Consider the following 21,146-nt stretch of genomic DNA (forward strand, 5'->3'; position numbering starts at 1 on the left):
CTGTTCCTGCACGCCAGGGGCAGCACCAGGATTCCCGTGCCCGAGCTTTTCTGCAACTCTTGTGCTGGTGCCTTCCCAGCCCCAAGGAGGGGAGGCGGGAGAGGCCTCCGGCTCCATCGAGGAGAGACTGAGGCAGCAGGAGGTAGCAGAGCACAGAGGCTGTGCTGGGAACTGCCCCCGGCTTTGCCCCTTGGCCACGTGGTTCTCCTGTGAGCCTCTCCTGGTCGGGACCTCTCACCTCCTGCAGCGTGTCCACCATGGTCTGTAGGTTCATGCGCTTGGCGAGCTCCTCCTCCCATCTGCAAGAGACAAGAGGGACAGGTGGTCAGAGGGCGGCCTCCCCAGGCCAGTCCAGCCTCAGACACAATACCAGCACCCACCCTGGGCCCGTCCCCGGGCTGGGCAAGGAAGGTGCAGCAGCGACTCTATCCTTGCCTGCCCCTCGGGAACTCCCAGTCTAGGGAGCTAGATGTGTGGGACAGCCAGGTGACCCATGATACCAGGTGGTGGTGACGGGTGCCAGGCTCCGGGCATGAGCACAGCACCACTGGGAGATGACAGCAGGAGGGACCGCCAGCCCCCCACACAAACTGTAAAGCACTGTACAAATGCTACTGCTCCTTCCGTTCCTGTAAGACATGGTACTGAAGCTGCGCTCAGGGGCAAGGCTGCAGCCAGCACCACTTTCAGGCTCTCCTTTGCAACCACAAGAAACAAATTTGATTGTGCCAACCATCGCAATCTCGGAGTCAATTTGTCCTACAACCTACCCTAACCAACAAAGACATCTCCTACCTAGCTGTTATCATCCCTATCTTACAGATGAGGAAACTGAGGCTCAGACAGGTTAAACACCTTGCCCACAGACAGCTAGTTAGGGGGTGGGGCTGGACTTCAAACCCAGGTCTGTTTCATGACGTTAAAACAAAAAATAAATATAACTCTCCCTTATTTAATGCTTATTAAGTGCCAGGCTCTATTCCAGGGGTGCTACATACGTCATCTCGTTTGTATATATGTGGGCTGAAGTTGAACAGGAAAGGACAAAGGGGAGAAGGCACATGGGGGCTCTGAGTGTACCCCCAGCATTAACCGGAGGCAGGACAGGATGATGATAGAGTTACCACAACAATACCAGCCCACCTTAACTGAGTGCTTACTTTGTACCAGACACCATTCTACGTGATGTAATTCAATCCTCAAAACAACCCTCTACCCTAGGTGCCACCATGATCCCCACGTTACAGGGGAAGCAAGGAAGAGTCAGGTACCCAAGGTCAGGGTGAGGACAGGTGGGGCCAGGACTCAAACCCAGGCTGGAGACTCCAGATTGAGTGCTTGTAACCCGGCCAGGCTTTCTGTAGACCCAGGACCCATCAGAGCCCTAACCCACTCCCCACCCAGATGCCCCTCCTTCCCCAGAGGGACAGGTCCTTCTCCCCCCACCCCCATCCTGGGACAGACCGACCAGGAGTTTCTCTCTTTCTTCACCCTACGGCTGCCTCCCTACATGGCCTCAGAGCAGGCAGGTCTGGAAGCCTTTTAGGATGCTGTCGGGGCCAGCTAAAAATAGGCCAGAGGGGAGGGATGGCTGAAGAGTGGGTTACGTCACCAGCTTTTGGAAACAAGAGAAAACGGATACTGTTTGCACACACAGAGGAAAATTCCTCCTCTTTCCCACATGAGACACGACGGCCCCGGCCAGGGCTCCCAGAGGACACACTCGCCACTCACCCCCCATCCCCCGTTCCCCTCGGTCTTTACCAGCCCCCAGTGGTGGTGGCCAGGCCTATATCTTCTGTGGGCTGCAGAGTTCAGAACCCAGTGGGCAGTGGGGCTGGGATAGGGGTCCTGGCAGGGATGAGGAACACAGAGGAAGCTAAGGAGGGGCAGCAAGAGAATCTAAGGGTCTAACCCAGGTGGGATCATCTCACTGAACACCCTCGTTGTACAAATAGGAAAACTGAGTCCAGCCCCAGGCCCAGTGTGGGGAACAGGAATCCCAGGTGGGGAGAAGTTCAAGGCTGCCCTCACCTCGCCCAGCAGCATGGGGCATCTGGGGCTCCCCTCAAGGGAGGCCAAGGCCCAGAACACAGGTCCCAAGCTGAATCATCTCTACTGGCCACGCTGCCCTGAGGGGGGCAGGGGGCTCAATTCCAAAGCCGCTGAGCAGAGCAGGGACAAGGGAGAGCCCGGTGTGGCACTGGCTGCAGCCTGGCTCCTGAGGCCAGCCTCACTACTGCATCTTGCAGCAACACCAGGGGCGGCAGAGGAGTGGGCAGTGAGGGTTGAAGATGCGGGCACCCAGGGACATCTCTCCTCCACACACACTCATTTCCAAGACAGGCTTTGGGGATAAGGCCCAGCCCCTCCTCCCTTTTCCTTTAAGCAAACTTCTTGTGAGGAAGGTGGGGCAGGGGTCAACAGACCCATTGAACAGACGGGAAAAATGAGGCCCAGCAAAGGAAAGCAACTTGTCTCAAGTCAACTCAGAGCGAGAACTTAAGCCACGTCTTTGGATCTCCAGACACATTAGCTGTAGTAGCAGCAGCCACTGATTGGCAAGCACAGTCTGAGTCCCACGCACTGGGCTCAGTGCCTTGTACACATCTCATCGGCTTTCATGAGAATTATTAACACTCTCGGGTAAAGAAATTTTCCCCAAACCCATTTTGTAGATGAGAGAGCTGAGGTTCAGAGAGGTGAGGTAACTTGTCCAGGGTCACACAGCTAGTAAGCAAGGATGGGACTCAAGCCAAGCTCATGCTCTAAAGCATCCAGTTTCCAACTGTGATATGCATGGGAATCACCCAGGGAGCTTGTTCACGTGCAGACCCGGATCCAGCAGGTCTGGTGTGGGGCTCATTTCTAATGAGCTCCCCTGCAGAAGGCACTTCGGTGGCCCCCTCGCCTAAGCTGCACCCCAGTTGAGCTTGCACAAATGACTTCATGGGCCTTTTATTACCAGAGCTGGATAGGTGGGCAGCCGGTGCACCTGCCCCCAGCAGACGCGAGAAGGACCCCTGTGTGCTGACAGCAGCTGGCTTGACAGACCAAACCTGCTGCCTACGCTGACCTCCCCTCCCAGCCGCAGCGGGAAAGCTTGGCTTTGCCGGCTTCAATGTTGACAGTGCAGAAAAGCTTTGCCCTTCAGCTGCTCTGGCTGACCGGGGTGAAAGGATGGTTGAGTGATATTTCTTAAGGCACCCCAGATGCCCTGCATTTACTGCAACTCAGCCCAGAGAGAGGGAGCATGCAGCTTAACCAAAAACTGGTCAACCAAGTTGTGGGTTCTGACATCCCAAAACCTGCTTCCCAGGCACAGCCCCCTCTCCTGACCTGGATCTGCCCACAGGAGTAAGGTTTCAGCAGGATGGAAGTTTCAGGCAGCAGGACCAACATAAGCAAAGACGGGCCAGCAGGAAGGCCAGGGAGTAGCCAGCTGCCACCAAGAGGGGACACACCTACTATGGGTCAGGGGCTGGTGGATGTCATGTCATTTAAGCCTTTGCCCTCCTGACTTTCATGTGTGGCCCACTGCTGAGCACAGGAGCTCACACAGTGAGCTGTGAAGCTGCAGAGAAACCTCCTCCCCATTTTACAGGTGGGAAAACGAAGGCCCAGTGCACATAGAAAACTCTAGCCAAGGCCAAGACAGCCTGAATCACTTAGATCCACCCCTGCTCGCCCTGACCCACCAGCTCATAAAACTTCCAAATTCTTTTCTTTCTTTTTAAATTTATTTTTATTATTTTTTAATTTTTGGCTGCATTAGGTCTTTGCTGCTGCGCATGGGCTTTCTCTAGTTGTGGCGAGCGGGGGCTACTCCTCATTGTGGTGTGAGGGCTTCCCTGGTGGTGGGCACCACCAGGGAAGTCCCCAGATTCTTTTCTCTCGAAGGGAGTGGAGAGAGGGACATTTATTGGTCACCTTCTTGGTGGTGTACACCATGTTGGGCCTTCATATACATAATAAAAGATAAGGGACTTCCCTGGTGGTGCAGTGGTTAAGAATCTGCCTGCCAATGCAGGGGACATGGGTTCGTTTGCTGGTCCGGGAAGATCCCACATGTCGCGGAGCGACTAAGCCCGTGCGCCACAACTACTGAGCCTGCGCTCTAGAGCCCGTGAGCCACAACTACTGAGCCTGCACTCTAGAGCCCGTGAGCCACAACTTCTGAGCCCATGTGCCACAACTACTGAAGTCCACGCACCTAGAGCCGGTTCTCTGCAACAAACGGAAGCCACTGCATTGAGAAGCCCGCGCACCGCAACGAAGGGTAGCCCCTGCTCACCGCAACTAGAGAAAGCCCGTGCGCAGCAACGAAGACCCAACGCAGCCAAAAATAAATTAATTAATTAATAATAAAAAAAGATAAAATATCACTTAATCCTCCCCTAAGGATGGTCCCCATTTTGCAGATGAGGAAACAGAGAATCAGAGGTAACTCGATTCCCCTTTCCCTCCCTCCTCTTCAGCCTTCTGAAATCTATCCATTCTCCCAGGCTTGTCTCAAATGTCATCTCTTCCCGGAGCCTCCGCAGCCACCTCCATTGTTCTCCCTCCTTGAGCTCAGGCTTGAGGCAGCAGACCTCAGGAGGCCATCTTTCCCAGGCGGCTTGGCTGTGGCGTGTCTTCAAGCATGGCTCTCACCCAAAGAGCCGGCCCACGATGCCAGGGACCGCGATGGACCACCCTCCATCTTCTCCACCTCCAAAGAGTGCTCAGGCCCCAGATCTAGCTCCTGCCCCGACCACATCACAGGGACCTTCTCTCGCCCCCAGCATCTCCCCCCAGCATCCTCTCACTCTCCCCCCATCTGCAGACACCCTTCAACAACAGCCTTGTAGGCATGCCAGCTCCTCAAAACGCTCTCAGGCTGTGGACGCTCACGCCGGCCTCTGAAGCAGGTGGGATGGATGATGGCGGTGGTGATACTGACGCTGCTTGACGCTCAGGATGATGATGATGTGATGGGGTAGCTCACACAGACCGAGTGCTTACGATGTGCCTGGCACCGTCCTCAGGGGCTTCACAGGCAGAGCCTCATTTTCGTTTCACAGTAACCTCTAAGTCGGGTTATTATTTTCTCCATGTCGTTGATGAAGAAGCTAAAGTCCAAAAGCACGAAGCACCTCCCCCCAAATCACACAGCCAGCAAGGGGGGGTTGTTTCTATTTTACAGAAACGAGAGACTCAGAGAAGCTCCAGAAGCCGAGGCTGAAAAGGGGACCAGAGTTCCCCTAGACCACGCCTCTGAGTGTACAGATAAGGACACTGAGGTGCAGGTCGCCCAGGGAGCGGACAGCAGAGTGCCCTCCCCTCCCCCAGCCCAAGCGGCGCTCATGAGGAGCGAGGTGGAAGGACACGAGTCTGAACCCCAGCTCTGCCTCCCCCACTCAGAGCCTCCATCTCTCCATCTGTCAGTGAGACACAGTGTGAGCCCAGCATACCCCAGGCTCGCTCCAGAAAAGCCACTCTGTTCCCACACTCTCTGACGGTCATGTGACTGGCCCCCAGTCACGGGCTGGTTCTGGCTGGACTGGACCCCAGGGCCCATCTCCCAGCCCCAGCCCAGCCTCCTGCCCCTGGACTCAGTCACTCCAATCCCCCTGCTTACCCACTGGGTGTGACCCACAACACGGCAGTGCTGGATGAGGGTTAGTCCTGGGGGGCCTCTGTGCCAATGCAAAGGACAAGCCGGGGCTCAGACTGGGGAGCCCACAAATCGGGAATGTGAATGTGGGTACGGGTAGCACCCTGGTGCCCAGGCCAGGTGCCCTGGCCTGTTGGAGCACAGAGGAATCATGGGGGAGACACCTGTTCTAGGTGGGAAAAGGGGCACAGGAGGGCTGCCACTATACAAGTCATCGGAGGAGTCGGGTCTAAAGCTGGGGGTCTGCCCACTCCCCCAGCCGGAGAACTGGTTATAATGATCATTTCTGTGCTCACTGCTGTTCTCCCTGCACCTAAACCCACCCACACTTGGTAAGGAGTCAAAGAGTTATTGAATGGATTTGTTGAATGAATGAATGATCCCAGCCGCAATCACTCCTCAGCCCCACTGCTTGCCCCTCCCCAGCCAGGGCCCCTTGGACATCCTCAATCTGCACAGCCCCAGCTTGGGGACTCGGCTGCTCCGTCCACTGGCTCCTGAGCTTCCCCTGGGAGAGGCCAGGCCAGCAGGAGGGTGGGCCAGGGCAGGAAGTGGGCAGGGAGAAGGAGAAAGCTTCCCTCTCCCACTTCCCACAGCTCCAGGCCCGGGATGGGAAAGCAGGGATGTCAGGGCAATGAGCGGGGAGAGGAAATGACTCCCCGGCCCTACACCGCTGCTGAGATCTCGGCGGGGCTCAGCCCCCATCTTAGCAGAAGGAGCACATGTGTGAGAGGTGGCCAGGAGGGGGAGGTAGCTGCCCCGCCTCAGCCAGATGTGGTCTCCCCGCATTCCTGAGGAACCACCGCTGGACCACGTGATGGACGGGAAGTCTCAGCAAGCCACTGGGGGGAGGGGATTGGCAGCTTCAATGCCAGTCCCCACCCCCAGCTGACACTCAGGGCCAGTGTCTCCCCTCCCCCATCAGCTCAGGATGACACACAGACCCACCGGAAAGGGGCCACAAAGCCTGGCCTACTGAGGGGCGGAAAGCCAAGCTGAAGTCACTGGCAGCGGGACTGACTCACAGATTTTGCACTTCCTGTGCACTCACAGAAAGAGGCTCCGGGGCTCTAGCTCCAGAGGAAAGTGGGTGCAGCCCCAGGAAAACAACTTAGGCTCCCGGGATAGCCCTGGGGCTTCTGAAAAGAAAGTCCTAGAGACTCCTGGGCAGCAAGAGACTGGGTTCGAATACTGCCCCTGCCGCTTCCCAGCTATGTGACTTTGAGAAAGTCAATTAATTACCCTCTCTGGGCCTCAGTTGCCTCATCTGTGAGATGGGAAGCACACCGCCCCTTTCGAGGGTGGGTTGTGAGAACTACATGAAGTGGGGTGGTGTGGGTGAAAACACCCAGTCCCACCTCTGGCACCTAGCAGACAACTGATGCTCCCACAGCTGGCTCCAGTGGCCAGACCACAGAGAGCTGGGAGGCCCTCACAGGGATGGCCCGCACACTTCCAAGGAAGGGCAGCCGCCGGCACGCCCAGGCCGACCCACTCAGGTGATGGAAAGCAAACTCAGGTGAGGCTAGGCCAGAGCTGTCAGTGGAAAACTTCATTCTGGGCCAAGCACGGGCCTTGCCTCTGGCGGAGGGCAGATGGGCAGAGGGTAATTTTCACCCGGGCACGGGGAGCTCACCCCACAGCAGCACAGCCGGCTGCAGGCTGCCGGGGGCGTGCTGGAGCCACTCCGCGCACCTGTCCCCAGGGCTCTGCGCTGCCCCTGGCTTTTGTGCGAGCCCACCCACAGGTGCAGAGGTGCCTTTCCCCTCCCCGCGTGGATGTGCCTTGAGCCACCCTCGCTGCAGAGCTGGGGCTGAGCTGGGGTCCTGACTGGCAGGTCCTTCTCTAGACTTACATCCGAGCTGGAGGATGAGGCAGACCAGGGGGACCCTTTGCAGAAGCCGATGGGTAACAGATCAGAGTGGGCACGTGGCGGGCCCCCACCCCTTAGCTTCTGCTGAGCCCCCCTAGAGAGCTTCAAAATCACAACTGGGTCAACTTCCTCATGCCACGCCACCACCCTTGTTGAAAATCACAAACAATTCATGTCTGTGGCAGAAAAAAAAAATACAGATGAGCAAAAGGGCAGTGGGAGTGGGGTGGAGCCAGGCATACACGGTGAGAACCCACTTTTCTCTGAGGGAGATCCTCCTTCCGGGCAGCCCAATGCTGAAACACGTGGAGCCTCATCTCCTGACTGCCTCCTCTCATCTGCTTTGCTGTATCTTCTCTCTCCAGTAAAAAGAGGGCCGGGCCGCCCAGCCTGTGAGCCGAGAGGCCCTCCATCCCCCCGAGCCCCGCCCTCACGGGTACCTCCCGGCCCCCTCCCTGTGGACTCTGGTGCTCCCATGGGCACCCAGCCCCTCATCCGGGGAAGGGACTCCTCCCAGACGTGCCGATCCGAGGCCCAGCTGCCCAGCTGTACTCTGCTGCTCGGAAGGAAACACAAATTAAATGTCAGCTGATTGTCTCTGCAGAGGAGGTATTAATTTAATGTGAACACTTAACCAGGCCAGCTGATTCCATTACAGGCGGGCAGTAACAGCCCGGGCAGGCCAGAGCACAGGCTGGGAGCTGGTGATGGGCCGGGCTGAGCAGCCACCATATCAGGTGGGCACCTCTCCCAGCATGCTGCCACCGCGCGCACACACACACACACACACACACACGCGCGCGCGCGCGCGCACGCACACGGACTTGCTCTCAACCTGAAACACCAGGCGCCTCCAGGGATCCCAGCGGAGAGGTCTGTGCAAGGATACTCGGGGTGGGTGGGGGTCTAGGGTCCATGGGGAAGTACCCAGTGGGGAAGAGGGTTCTGGGCGAGGGGGCAGGAGATCCTGGTTCAAGTCCTGGCTCTGTTGCTAATTCACTGCACGACCCCAGCAAGACCCTTCTCCACGTGGGCCTCAGTCTCCCCATCTGTAATATGATCTCTAAGAGTCCCTCTGGATATGATGTGCAGACCCTGGATGTGGCCCTTCCTTGGAGCCCGAAAGAGGAGACAGCCTCAGGGACGTCACCGCCATCCAGAGATACCCTGGGTAACAGCATCAGGCCGCTGGCCCCTGCCCTCATCACCAGTGACCAGCAAGCAGGGGGTGGGATGGCAGCATGCACTGATTCAACGTTTGTCCACTCACTCACTCCATGATTGGTTCTGCAGCACTTGCCACGAGCTGCTCGGGCCTGATAGAATCAAAGGCTACGGGAGTCTCTACCAGCCCCACTGAGAAGGGCAGGAAACTGAGAAAGCCGTCTGCCACTGTGTGGTCCCTGGAAGGCCTGCTTACCACTAGCTAGAAACCTCAATTTCCTCCTCTGTGAAACGGGGGTAGCAATCCTACCCTGTAGGGCTCACGGACATTAAACGAGCTCGAGCAAAGGTACACAGGTGCCCTTGCTGGCTGGCCATTCTCATCACTGGCATTGCCCTGCCTACGCCTGTCTGGGGGAGGCAGGGACAGGTGGGTGTGTCAGGCCTGGACCACCTAAGCAGGGACACTTCTCCATCCTGCCCTGACCCTCTGGGGATCTAGAAGCAACTGAGAGAGGTGGCGAATGAATTTTCCCAGCAAGCTGGTGATTGCAAGTCTGGCCAATGGACAGCGGTGCTGAGCTGCGTGGAGTAATCCTCACGCTCCCTACCTGTTTCAGTGACCACGGGTACCCCTTACAGGGCAGCTGGCTGGCCTCTGGGGCTCTCTGCGGGGAGCCGCCAGGCCTTGAGAGAGGAGGGAGGGAGAGACCGGCAAGCCTGTCCCTGGACCGCATTCCCCAGACCCACACCCCCTCAGGCAACGAGGCAGCCTGCGCTGGGCAGGCAGCCCTGTATCTGGTCCTGTCTCTGCCCCTAACTTGCTGTGCGACCTCGGGCAAGTCCCTTCCCCTCCTCTAGCATCACTTTCCCATTCTTAATGCAATGGTGTCAAACTGGATAAACAGTTTGATTAACACCCCACGCTGATGGCAAAGCTATCTGATAAACCACAGAGTGCCAAAGCCAGCTGGGACGTCAGCCTTTGGGTTCCAACCAGTGTGTGTAGTGGAGGGATGGGCAGGGGCTCTGGAGCCTCAAGGTCCTGGGGTCAAACCCCAGCTGTACATCTTGCAGCTCTGTGACCTGGTGCAAGCTGCCAACCCTCTCTGAGCCTCGGTAAGACCACCCATCTCACAGGGGTTTTTGCAAAGAGTCAGTGGACTCGTGTATGACAGGTGCAGTCAGTGACATCATTCTCACCCCCGTGACCTCCCAACGGCAGATGGTCCTGGACCACACTGCAAGTGACAGGGCCAGACCTGAACCCAGGACTGGCTGACCCCACAGCCTCTATGCTGCCAAAACCATCATGTTGATGATGATGAGGGGAAAGATCTAGATGCCACCATCACCTGGCTGGGGGACCAGGGGCACAGGGGGCTGGGGGTGGCCAAGGAAGCCAGATGCTGACACCCCCGATTCCACTGCCAGCAAAACCCAGCAAGTGTCCTGCTTCTGCCCGCCATGCCCCCACACGTGCCCCAAGAATGAATGGGCACGTGCTCAGGCTTTGAAGTCTGTCCTGACAAGGGCTGCCATGACAGCAGATGAGACTGAGGCAGGAGGGGTCCCTCCAGCCAGAGCCCAGCTGTTCTCATGGGGCCACCCCAGCAGGCACAAGGCATTGAAGGCCATTCTCCCGGCCGACAGGTGCCCCTGGTCACCTGTCCCAATGCCAATCCGAGGTTCCAGCTGTTTACACCAGTCTTCCGTTCCAGTTACCCAGTGTCCATACCTGCCCAGGTGCATAGCATCACTCCCACTTTGGTGTCATTTATTGAAAGCCCCTTTGGAGACCCGGCAGCTCCGTGGATGCCGGTAACCCAGAACTCTGGGTGGGGAGGGGGGAGGGTTAGGTTGCTGTCCTTCCAGTGCGTCTGTCTAGAAACCACACCCAAGTGGGCACTGTCCCCCACCAAGCAGGCCGCTCCGAGAAGGAAAGTGGCTCAATGAGTATCTCATGGTGAGGAGGAATCTGTGTCCCAAAGTGCAGGCCACCGTGAAGTTTCTGGGGCACCATTTCCAACCTCTTCTAGGCTTGCGACACCTTCATCACCTCCTCCAGGAAGCCCTTCAGGACTTCCCCAGGATGAGTCACTACACCCATCCTAGTATTTCCAGCCCCAGCACATGCCTTCCTCGTGGCATTCAGGTGCTGTTAAATATTCACTTCTCTGCCTCTCTCATCACTCTGCTCTCCTGGAGAAAGGGAGGACTTGTTTTCACTGTAAACTGCTTATTTTGTGCTAGTCTAGTCACTTTACTCCGACCATAGCTCTGTGAACCAGGCGTTATCCTTCCCTCTTTACGGGTGAGAAAACTGAGGCCCAGGTGAAATGACTTGCTCCAGGCCCAGGTCCATCTGACTCCCATGTCTGAGCAGCCTCGCAGCAGTCAGAGCATCTCATCGGTTCCATAAACCCCACTGCCTACCATGCCTCCCAGTACGCTGCTCAGGAAACACCCCCGAATTGCCCTGCCAGGGTCAGCACCGATGTGCACCCCTGGCTCACAGTCACTGACTTGGAAGAGAGCCGCTCAGCCAGGCATTTGCTTTGCCTGTTTACTCACTTCCTGGGCCCCAGAACCCAGGTGGAGAAACGCCCTAGCGTTCCACCTCCACTGGCCAAGACACACCTGCCCACAGCCCTGCCACCTGTCCCACCCCTACGTGGCTGCGGCAAAGCACTGAACCTCCTGTGCTCCTGATTCCCATCTTTAAGGTGGGGGCCAGTGGAAGCACCTGCCTTGTGGGGCTGGTGTATTAAGTGAGTCAGCATCCGCTATGCGCTTAGCACAGAGCTCAGCTCCTAGGAACGCTCAGTAGATGGACACCGGTTAGCCACGGAACGTGGTCTTTATGTTGTCTCTCCTGCCATGGAGGATGGGCAGCTCAGCTTGGGGGGGCAGCTCTGTTGAGTGGACGGTCAGGGCCCCAGGCACCAGGCAGCATCCCCGGGTACCAAACCAGACTCCCTGCTCTCAACGCCTGGTGACACATGGGGCCGTCAAACAAGTCTTTGGAGGCTTGTCTCACCTCAGGAGGATGTCTCTCCCCCATCGTGTCCAATCCAGCGCCACATTCCAGCGCTGGCATGAGACCCAGCACCGAGGACGCCCCAGTAAGTGAGTGTGGGGTGTTTCTGCGATGCCCAGCCCAGCAGCCTCAGCGTCCACCGCAGCCCAACCCCTCTGGCTGTTGGCTTAGATTCTATCTTCTTTCTCCCACGACAGATTCAACAAACATTTCCCAAGTGCCCACTTAGAAGCACAGGACTGAATTAAGAACACTCTCCTCCCACTGCGAGAGGGACAGCGAGTGCCGGGCTTTCCCCAGGCAGGACCTCTGCCCCACCTCCCAGCCTCCGGTCCTCAATCCCCCAACCCAACAGGGCTAGAAGCTCTTGGCACCGCTGCCTCGTGCCCTGGAAGTGGGGATGGGAGGGCGTGCTCATCCCAGGCTCTTGGAGTGGAAGGCATCTTTGCTCTGCTCATCAGTGAAGGGGCCTCATCCGAGTTGCCCCTGCCCAAGGTACCCAGGGCAGGAGGGAGGAAAGCAAGCAGTCTCCACCATGACACTGAAAACAGTGGTTGCCTCCAGAGGGAGAGCCTTGTGGCTGAGGACAGGGTGGGAGGGAGACTCGTTACTCTGTCCCCTTCTGTACCATTTTCTAAATTGTAGTAAAATTCTCATAATATAAAATGTGTCATTTTAACCATTTTTAAGTGTACAATTCAGTGGCATTAAGTACGTTTACACTGTTATGGAAACCCCACCCAACTCCAGAACTCTTCATCTTGCAAAGCTGAAACTCTGTCCCCGTTAAACAGTAACTTCCCATTCCCCCTCCCCGCCAGCCCCTGGAAACCACCATTCTATATACTTTCTGTCTCCAGAAATCTGACTGCTCTGGGCTCCTCCTATAAGTGAAATCATACAGTACTCGTCTTTTTGTGACCGGCTTATCGCACTTAGCATAATGTCCCCAAGGTTCATCCCTGTTGTAGCAGGCATCCAAATTTCTTCCGTATCATTTAAATTTCGAATCATGTAATGTATCTCCTAGTCAAAAAAACCAAAGCCATTAAGACAAAAATACCCATTCGTTTTCCCCTTATTTTAAATTGCCTGAGTATTTTACGATTACACAAGAAACAGAAAAAAAAAAAATCAGGTAAGCCAAACAAACAAAAAAAGAATGGAAAAACCCACCCAGTCCTCCATCCCTGAGAGAATCGCCATTAACACTGGTTGCACATCCTTCCCAATGCTTTCTTATGAGATTTTTTTGTTCTCGTGTGAGATCTTTTAAGAGTGAAAGTGGGATCAGACCATGTGCGATTTTCAAGTGTGCTTTTCCCACTTAACAACACACAGCAAGCACCCTTCCCAGCAGGTGATACAGCGGGTGGCCGTGGCACCACTGATCTAACGGGTCCTGCAGTGTCATTCCCAAGTCCTGGCAATCTAATCAACACTGTAAGAGGATCTTAGTACACACATATCTGCATATTTGTCTAGTTACCTCCATGGAGTGGGTTGCTGTCTCAAGGGTATGGACATGGAAGAGGCTTCTGTGAACCTCAAAAGCTCTGGATGTGACAAAGCTGTACTCTCGTGGGGCTCAGCAGCCGCCCAGCGAGCCAAGGAAAAGCAGGGTCCCTGGGTCCTGACTCCAGCTCAGCAGCAACATTGTTTTGTGCCTCAGTTTCCCCATTAGTCAAAAGGCTGCCTCTCCCATGGGTGGAGGAAGACCCCACCATAAATACTGTCCTTCCTCATTGGGTGGCACTCTGCCTTCTCCAAGGAGCAAGGGCTGTGCGATCAGGCTTATATGAGAAATGGGCCCCGTCACCTCTCTTCCAAAAGGGCAGACATTCCCACCTGGTGTGTGATGAGCCCCGGAGCAAGTGGCCACGTGCTAGGGTGGGGCAAGATAAAACAGCGTCCCCTAGGGCACCTCCAGCCCGGCCGGACAAGCTGCATCACACTTCCAAGCCTTTGCCTGTGCTGTATACTCTGCCTGGAAGGCTCCCTCTACATGCCACTTTGTCATTTCTTTCTCTGAAGCTTTTTCTGAAGCTTATGCCAACTTCAGGCCTCAGTTTGTATACCCCCTCCTCCAGGAAGCCTTCCCTGGCTCCTCAGTCAGGGTCAAATGCCCCTCTTCTGTACTCCAAAGGCACTGGTCATTTGCTACTGAGGTTATCTGTTCACCTGTTCGTTTCCTCTACTTAACTCAGCCCTTGTAAGATGAGACCCATCTCCGGCTCCCAGCTGCAACTCCAGAGTGCAGTATAGATCCTGGTACACAGTAGAAACTAAATAAATGTTCGCTGGATAAAGGGCCCATGGAATATCCCCTCCAGGGCCTTCCTTAGGAGACCCTATCTGGAGTCAGTGTAGCACCAACTCACTGTGTGGCCTTGAACATGACCTCCCTGCCCACCCCGCCCCTCCCCGTCAGCCTCAGTTTCCCAGACAACCTCCACAGTCCCTGCCAGCTCTTCTAATCTCCTCCAACAATCTCCTTCCCTCACCTTGACACCCGCGCCTGCCTCCCATGGGGCCCCCGATGGGCAGGTTAGTGCTCACAGCTCTCCGTCCCCAGGACTCAGCCTCTCTGCCCAGGCCTGGCCGAGCCCCCAGGGACCCTCCACCCAACCCCCATCCCTGGTGTCAGCAGCTCTCAGCCTCTGGGACTCCATCTCTTGTTCAAATCCAGAAGCCAGGAGGGGGTCTGGACACCAGGCCAAGAAGCTGGAGGCCCAGGGGCTCTGTGCCCAGGAGGCTGGGGGAGCCCCACCCAAGGATATGTTTATAGCTTTGAGGAAAAACAGCAACTCCCAAGGCTATTTTGGAAACCTAATGTGCACTTTGGATCTCTCTGTTGTTTATTTCAAGTGACCGTGCCGTCCTGCAGGTAAATGCACAACACTGCGGGTCTGCAGCTCGACGCCATCTCCCCATCACAGCCATGTCACTCACTCCGAGCTAAGCTCGCCTGGACCAATGAGGGGTCGGCAACCAAGCAGACCCCACCAGGCAAGGGTTGGCACACACCTCATCCTGGGTTTAAACCTCCCCAGGCCACCTGTCTGTGCCTCAGTCTCCTCACCTGTGAAATGGGGGAGAATGACCCCCCTCTTGGATTAAGTGAGGATTGGCAAGTACATCAGGCTCCAGGCGTAATGGGGGGGAAAAATCACAGAACATGAGCCCTCAGGACCTCAGAAGGGGATGCTCAGAAGCCCAGGCCATTTGTAAATGAGAAGCCCGAAGCGCAGAGGGGTGAAGTGACGTGCCCAAGGTCACACAGCCAGGCAGCGGCAGAGCAGGGACTGCAACCCAGAGCCTGTATGTGTCCTGCCATGCTGCTGCTGAGGGAGGAGGACAGCCCTGAGCAGTCACCAGGAAGGAAGGAGGGAAGAGTGACAAGGACCCCAGGAACCAATTACATGTGCAGCTGGTGCAACAAGGGATGGGTCATGGCGCCACCACCTGCATGTGGAGCGCCATCAGTGTCATAACTGGCTGGGAAGGCTGCAGGCACAGCCCGGACAGGTAATTAGAATGCGGTCACCGCACCAAGCGGGATTAGTGACTACACACAGCTCAAGGGGATGGACTCATGGCTTAATACCAGCCTCCTGCCACCATGCAGCCCTGACATTCAACATGATGTGAACCAGTGGGAAGGGCACTTCACACACACACACACACACACACACACACACACACAGCGCTCCTCCCATCCATCCACAGGGCTGGGGTACACCTCTAGAGGAGAGAGAGGTCAAAAATAGCAGACTCTCAGAGAACCTTCTGCGACAGTAACACCCCTGGCAGAGCACCTTATTGGAGCCTCTAGTTTCCTCACCCCCATTCTGCCAATGGGGAAACTGAGGCTCACAGAGGTAAGGCAACTTGTCCAGGTTCCCTAATCATAATAGTTAACAATATGAAATGTTAGGATGTGGTAGGCACTATCAACTCATTTAATCCTCACAACAGCCTTATGAGGTAGGTGCTATTATTATGCCCATTTTACAGATGAGGAAACTGAGGCCCAGGGAAGTGAAGCAACGTGCGCAAGGTCACAGAGCTCAGAAGTGGTGGAGCCAGGACTTAAAGCCAGGCAGTCTGGCTCCAGAGCCCAAACTCATAACCACCAGACTCGCCTGCCTCTGCTCTCCATATGCAGCAGCAGATGCTGCAGTAGAACACGGGTCTCTCTGATCCCAAAGCCTAGGCTCCTTTTCTCTGTGCCAGGTGGCGTCATGATGGAGAAGGTCAGGGAGCATGTACCTCAGTCTCCTGGGGGTCAGAATAGACCCCAAGTGGCATCACCTCCAAACTGTAAGAGCGAAGCCCAGAGGCCCTACCCTGGGCCCCACTAGGCCCCGACAGAGGGGTTGCCGAAGTGAGGTTCTCCTAGGCCTGGCCCAGCCCCGAGGACCCTCGGATGGGCAGGGCTTCCTGCAGACACTAAAGGTCCCCAAGCTGCCTGGATCCTGCCAGGTGCCCAGCCCAGGGGGAGGAGGCAGACGATCACCAATCCCAGCCCCGCCAAGGGACCAGCACAGATTCCCTTCTCAACTCAAAGCCAATCGGGGCCTCTCTCCCCCTGAGACTTGGTCCTCCAGCCACACAACCCCTGGCCTGGACTCAGCAAGAGCCAAAAACGAGATGGTCCAAGACAGAGGGATGAGAAGGAGAAGCCTGGGGGAAGGGGTGAGGCCACTCCCACGGCCCCACTGCTGCCTCTTTATCTCAAAAGATTTGTAAGTCAGAGAGAGAGACTCAGCCATGGCCATGTCCCAGCTGGTGACCTGGCAAAAGCGACTTTACCTCTCTGAGTCTCAGCTTCCTCATCTGTAAAATGGGATAACAGTACCTACCTCACTGAGTTGTGAAGATTATACAAGATCATGAGTACCAAGCATCTCATGGTACTTTGCTCACCTTAGTGAGCAGATCCCACTTCCAGCTGCTGGGGCTAGGGGGTGGGTCCAGGGTCCAGGGTCCTGGGTCCTGGGCTTGGCTGAGATATGCCACTTTGCCCCTCAGAGGCTTCATTCTCTGCGTCCCTCTCCCCCACACTGGGACTGGGGCGCTGTCTGGTAGACTTGGATACCGAGTACCCAGCACATGCAGGCCCTCAACTGGTATTTATGCACTGGACGAATGGATGAGCTTGGGGGCTGAAGCCCCAGGGAGGAGCAGCTAGCAGGGCCCGGGTGCAAGTCCCGCTCTGCCTGCGTTCCAGCCCGTCCCGGGACCCATCTGCACAAGGAAGCTCTGACCATCCCTGGGAGCTCAGACTCTCCCTCCACCAGCCACCCCCCTGGGCAGCCTGCCAGTGGTGGGCCCTTTCCCAACCTGCCTGGCCTCCTAGGGACAGACGGCTGGTTCACGCCCACCCCAGCAGGCCCACAAAGGGAGCAGGCGGCTTCCTCCTGGTGACTTTGCCTTGGGAGAGATGAAACTCGGTGTGACGTCTGCCAAGCCAGATGGCCTAGTTGGCCTGAGGGGCCAGGACACCAGCTGGGACTCCTGCCCCAGCACACAGAGCTGCTTAACCCCTTCCTGCCCCAGCACGGGAGCTAGCATCCCCCTGGCAACTTACTTACTGTCGTAACACGCAGGCCTCCTGCCCTCCACCCTTGGAGGTAACAGGCCTCCCAGGGGCCAAAAGGGAGTCAGCGAGGCAGTGGGGTGAGAGGGAACCACGGAGCATGTGGGAGTGGAGGAGGTGCCACTGCCCGGCTCTGAGGGGAGGCCTGGCCCGCCAGGAATCTGCCAACCCAGAGAGTGAGCGGGGTGGGTACTGGTTCCTGGCCGCGGAGCACAGTGAAGCCAGCTGCCTCGCTTCCAGGACACCCATCTGGGGCAGGGACTGCCAGGTCTGAAGGCCACCAGCTACCTTTAGCAGGCTGGAAAACCCACTCCCCGACCCAAACCCCAGAAACAGCACTGCCCTGTGAAGGCTGTCTGAATGGCCGCAGACATGCTTGCTCAACCTCTCTGGGCCTCAGTTTCCCCATCAGGAAAGGTGGGGCCAGGGCGATCCCTGGGCTCCAGGGCCACTTCCGGCTCAGAGGGCTCCATGACTCCAGGAGAAGACATGTACCTCCTCCCCGTGCCCCGCCCCCAGCTCCCCCAGGAACTTGTGGAATCCTAGAGGGACCAGCCAGATCCTTTCTACACAAAAAGCATGTCCCAACGAGAGCATGCATGAGTCAAGAGGAACTTCAGGCAGGAAGAAGGTAAGCTTCTGAGATTCAGTGGGGGACGGATGCTGCCTGGAGAACTCAGGAAGGGTCTTCACCAGCCAGTGCCCACCCATTTCCCTACTCAATGGAAGGCTAAGCAAGGGGAAATGCAGCGTATGGGATTATGGCTAGAGACCAGGAAGCACTTCCCAATGGGAAAGCCTACAAGGATGCTAGAAGGCCCTGGAATGTCCTTCCCAGGCAGTAAAACCTTTAAGTGGGATTTGCAGAGGTCCTACCCTCAAGGCAAGGGAGGAACAGATGACCCCTGGAGACCCTCTGGGGACAGCAAGCTGGAGTCCACAAGCAAAGCAGGGCCTCAGAGTCTCTGCACTCGGGTGCCCAGCCAACCTGACATTCCAAGTGGACAACGGTGTCATCTCAGGGTACAGCACAGCCAGGCCCAGCTCCAGCCTGGGGCCTGCACGCTGGTCCAACCAGGATCTCTGGATGTCTCTCAGGAGAGAGGCTGCAGAGGACTCCAGAAAAGCCCGAGAACACATCAAAATAGCCAAGGAAGGAAGGGCCAGGTGAGAGGGCTGCCAGCCAGGAGTGGAGCCGTCTGTCAGCACAGCAGAGATGCAAGAACACGGGGCTGGGATCCACAGACCTGGCTGTGAGTCCTAGGTTTTCCACCAACTTGCTGTGTAACCTTTAGCAAGTCACTACTCCTCTGAAAAGTGTGTGCTGGGGGAGAAATCAAACATCTCTAAGGACTCTTGCAAGTCTGATTTCACAGTCATTTGGCAAGCTGCCTAGGGATAGGAGTCTGCCTTTCCAGTCCACGCAGCATCATCCCCAGGGCCCAAGCATAGGGCCAAGCACAAGCACCCTAAAAATGAGGGATGGATGGGTGGATGGATGGGTGAATGAGTGAATAGATGCATGGATGGATGGATGGATGAATGAATGATCAAGCGGAGTAATTCCTGAAAAAGAAGAGCAGAAGGTCCTAGGTGTCCCCTGGGATGATTCCTTACACTTGCCCTCAAGGGCTCCCTGGAATCACCTTTCCATGACTATAGACCTTCCAGCGTCCAGCCCCCTTCTCTAACTTGTGCTCACACCCACACACACATTCTTAAATATGCAACACATGCTCCAAGCACCGTGACCCAACATCCTGAGAAGGGAAGCTATGGATCCCATCAGCTATCTGCTCCAGCCTTTCCCTGGGGCGCCTCAACCTCCTGAAGCACCCTCCCAAAGCTGGGTTTGAAATGAGACTGGACAGTAATGGAACCCCAGTGACGATCTTTTAAGACCCAAGTTCACATGCCAGCTCTGCCACTTTCTGGCCATGACAAGTAACAAGTCATTTCACCTGCCGAGACTGTGTCCTCATCTGTATAGTGGGCATTAACCACAGCTACCCTTCAAGAGTCTTGCGAGGTTCAAGAGTCTTGTGCAGTTCAAAACATCCGTGAAGTTTTGAACAGCAACAGGCACATGGGATGTGCTCGGGGAACGGCTAGAGGAGTATAATGGGGTTATGAGATCCTGGCTTCCTTCCTGGAGGAGGTGAGGGTGAGTGAAGCCTCCCAGAGTTTCTCTGCAATCCCTTCCACCTCATTTCCCACCTTGGGAGGGTGACATGCCTGGACTTAAAACCCAACACAAGCTACAAAACAGCCTTTGTCTCAGAGGCGAAACCCTAAACCAGCTGCCTTGACATCAACTCTGGAAAAACAATGCCAGGACAGCCTTCAACGTCCGTCACCTCTCTGCCAAGGTCTGGGAGTGGGTGCTTCACCCACAAAGCCTTGCAGCGATAGTCAGTGGGCTGGACAAGAACCCGGGAGCCATATTCCCATGGCCTTCAGGAATAAGAGCTGCCCCGGTGATCCCTGAGGTGTAAGATAGGACTTGAACTCCTGTATCTCAGCCCAAGGGCCAGGGCCAGGAAAGTGCAGCCCATTCCTCAACCTGAAAGACTGAGCCTGGGAGTGTGGCCGAAATTATTCTGGAAGAGTCCACCAGATTCAGGTTCAAATCCCAGCTCTGCCCCGGCCTCACAGTGAGACCTCAGGCCAGGGATGAGTCCCAAGGCTGCCTCCGTATCCGCACAAGGATGCTGGGACTCAGGGGGCCCCTCTCCAGGGAGGCAGGGACACAGACAGACTCCCCATTCAAGACCGCTCTCCAGCAAGGCCACTGGAAGCCACAGGCTGCAGGTGACACACTGTGCTGGCCACAGCCTCGAATGCTAGGTCTTGCCCTACCAGTGATCCTGCGCTGACAGTCTGCTGGGGAGGACAGGGGATGTGACCTCCTCCTTGCCAGCCAAGCAGGCAGCTCTGCTGGGGAAAGGAAGTGCTCTGAACACAAAGGCCACTCTGCAGCTGGAACGGGGAGGGAAGAGGCAGTTCTCACTGTGTGGGGCCTTGGGGGCTGGTGAGGGCCAGGCTGGGACAGAAGGGACAGAGCAATAACAACTCAGGGGCCGGCACCCCACTTAGCCCTCGGCGTGCACCATCGCACTGAACCCTCTTTACTACCCGTGAGCTAAGGCTGTCATCCCCATTTTACAGACATTTTGCAGATGTCATCCCCATTTTACACCCATCCCTGGGGTGGTGATGGGAACCCAGGCGATCTCACTCCAGGATCAGAGCTCCCACCCAAGTGAAGGCCCCGATCACAGGCTGACAATGCAGCCGAGGAAGAGTGAACAAATAATTTCTTTTTAATTTCCCCATGGATGTATTATGCCTTAAGGCCCAGAAAGGAACAACCTACACGTTGGGGCTTCCCTGAACTCAGCATCAGGTTAATCGTGGCTCTGTCAGTAGCCTGGTGAGCTCTGACCCCAGTTTTCCCAACTTGAGTAAGTCCTGATGTTTTAAACATCAACACTTTCTTTAAAGGCAAGTGTCAAACCAGTTGCAATGTAATATCAAGACTTTCCATAGAAAACTGTGTACAGATCCAAACATACTATTTGTTAGGGCCCAGCCCCAGGCTGGGGACTCAAGAAACATGGTCTTTGTAAAGACTGGGGGATCAGCCTTTGTGGTTCACCCAACTCCTCACTGTGGGCAAAGTTCTCAGACCTCCAACTCCAGGGCTCACCCCAGAGAAAAGGGGATGGGAATGGCCCTCAGTGGGCCAGGCTCATCAACAACCCTGTGGGTCTCGTCATCCCATTTTATACAAGAGGAAACCAAGGCACAG

The 21,146-nt window shown here is 56.2% G+C and overlaps 1 protein-coding gene across 2 annotated transcripts in view; it reads right to left on the reverse strand.

The window, feature by feature from the left end:
* Positions 1-21,146, reverse strand: part of IFFO2 (intermediate filament family orphan 2) — a 49,155-nt gene that overhangs the window by 15,015 nt on the left and 12,994 nt on the right. For both annotated transcript variants that reach the window (XM_067722161.1, XM_067722152.1), the window contains exon 2: positions 239-299. In XM_067722161.1, the coding sequence (XP_067578262.1) occupies positions 239-299 (61 nt within the window). The remainder of the gene's footprint in view (positions 1-238; positions 300-21,146) is intronic.

This window comes from Pseudorca crassidens, chromosome 2, assembly GCF_039906515.1.
Source record: "Pseudorca crassidens isolate mPseCra1 chromosome 2, mPseCra1.hap1, whole genome shotgun sequence".
NCBI classification, from domain to species: domain Eukaryota; kingdom Metazoa; phylum Chordata; class Mammalia; order Artiodactyla; family Delphinidae; genus Pseudorca; species Pseudorca crassidens.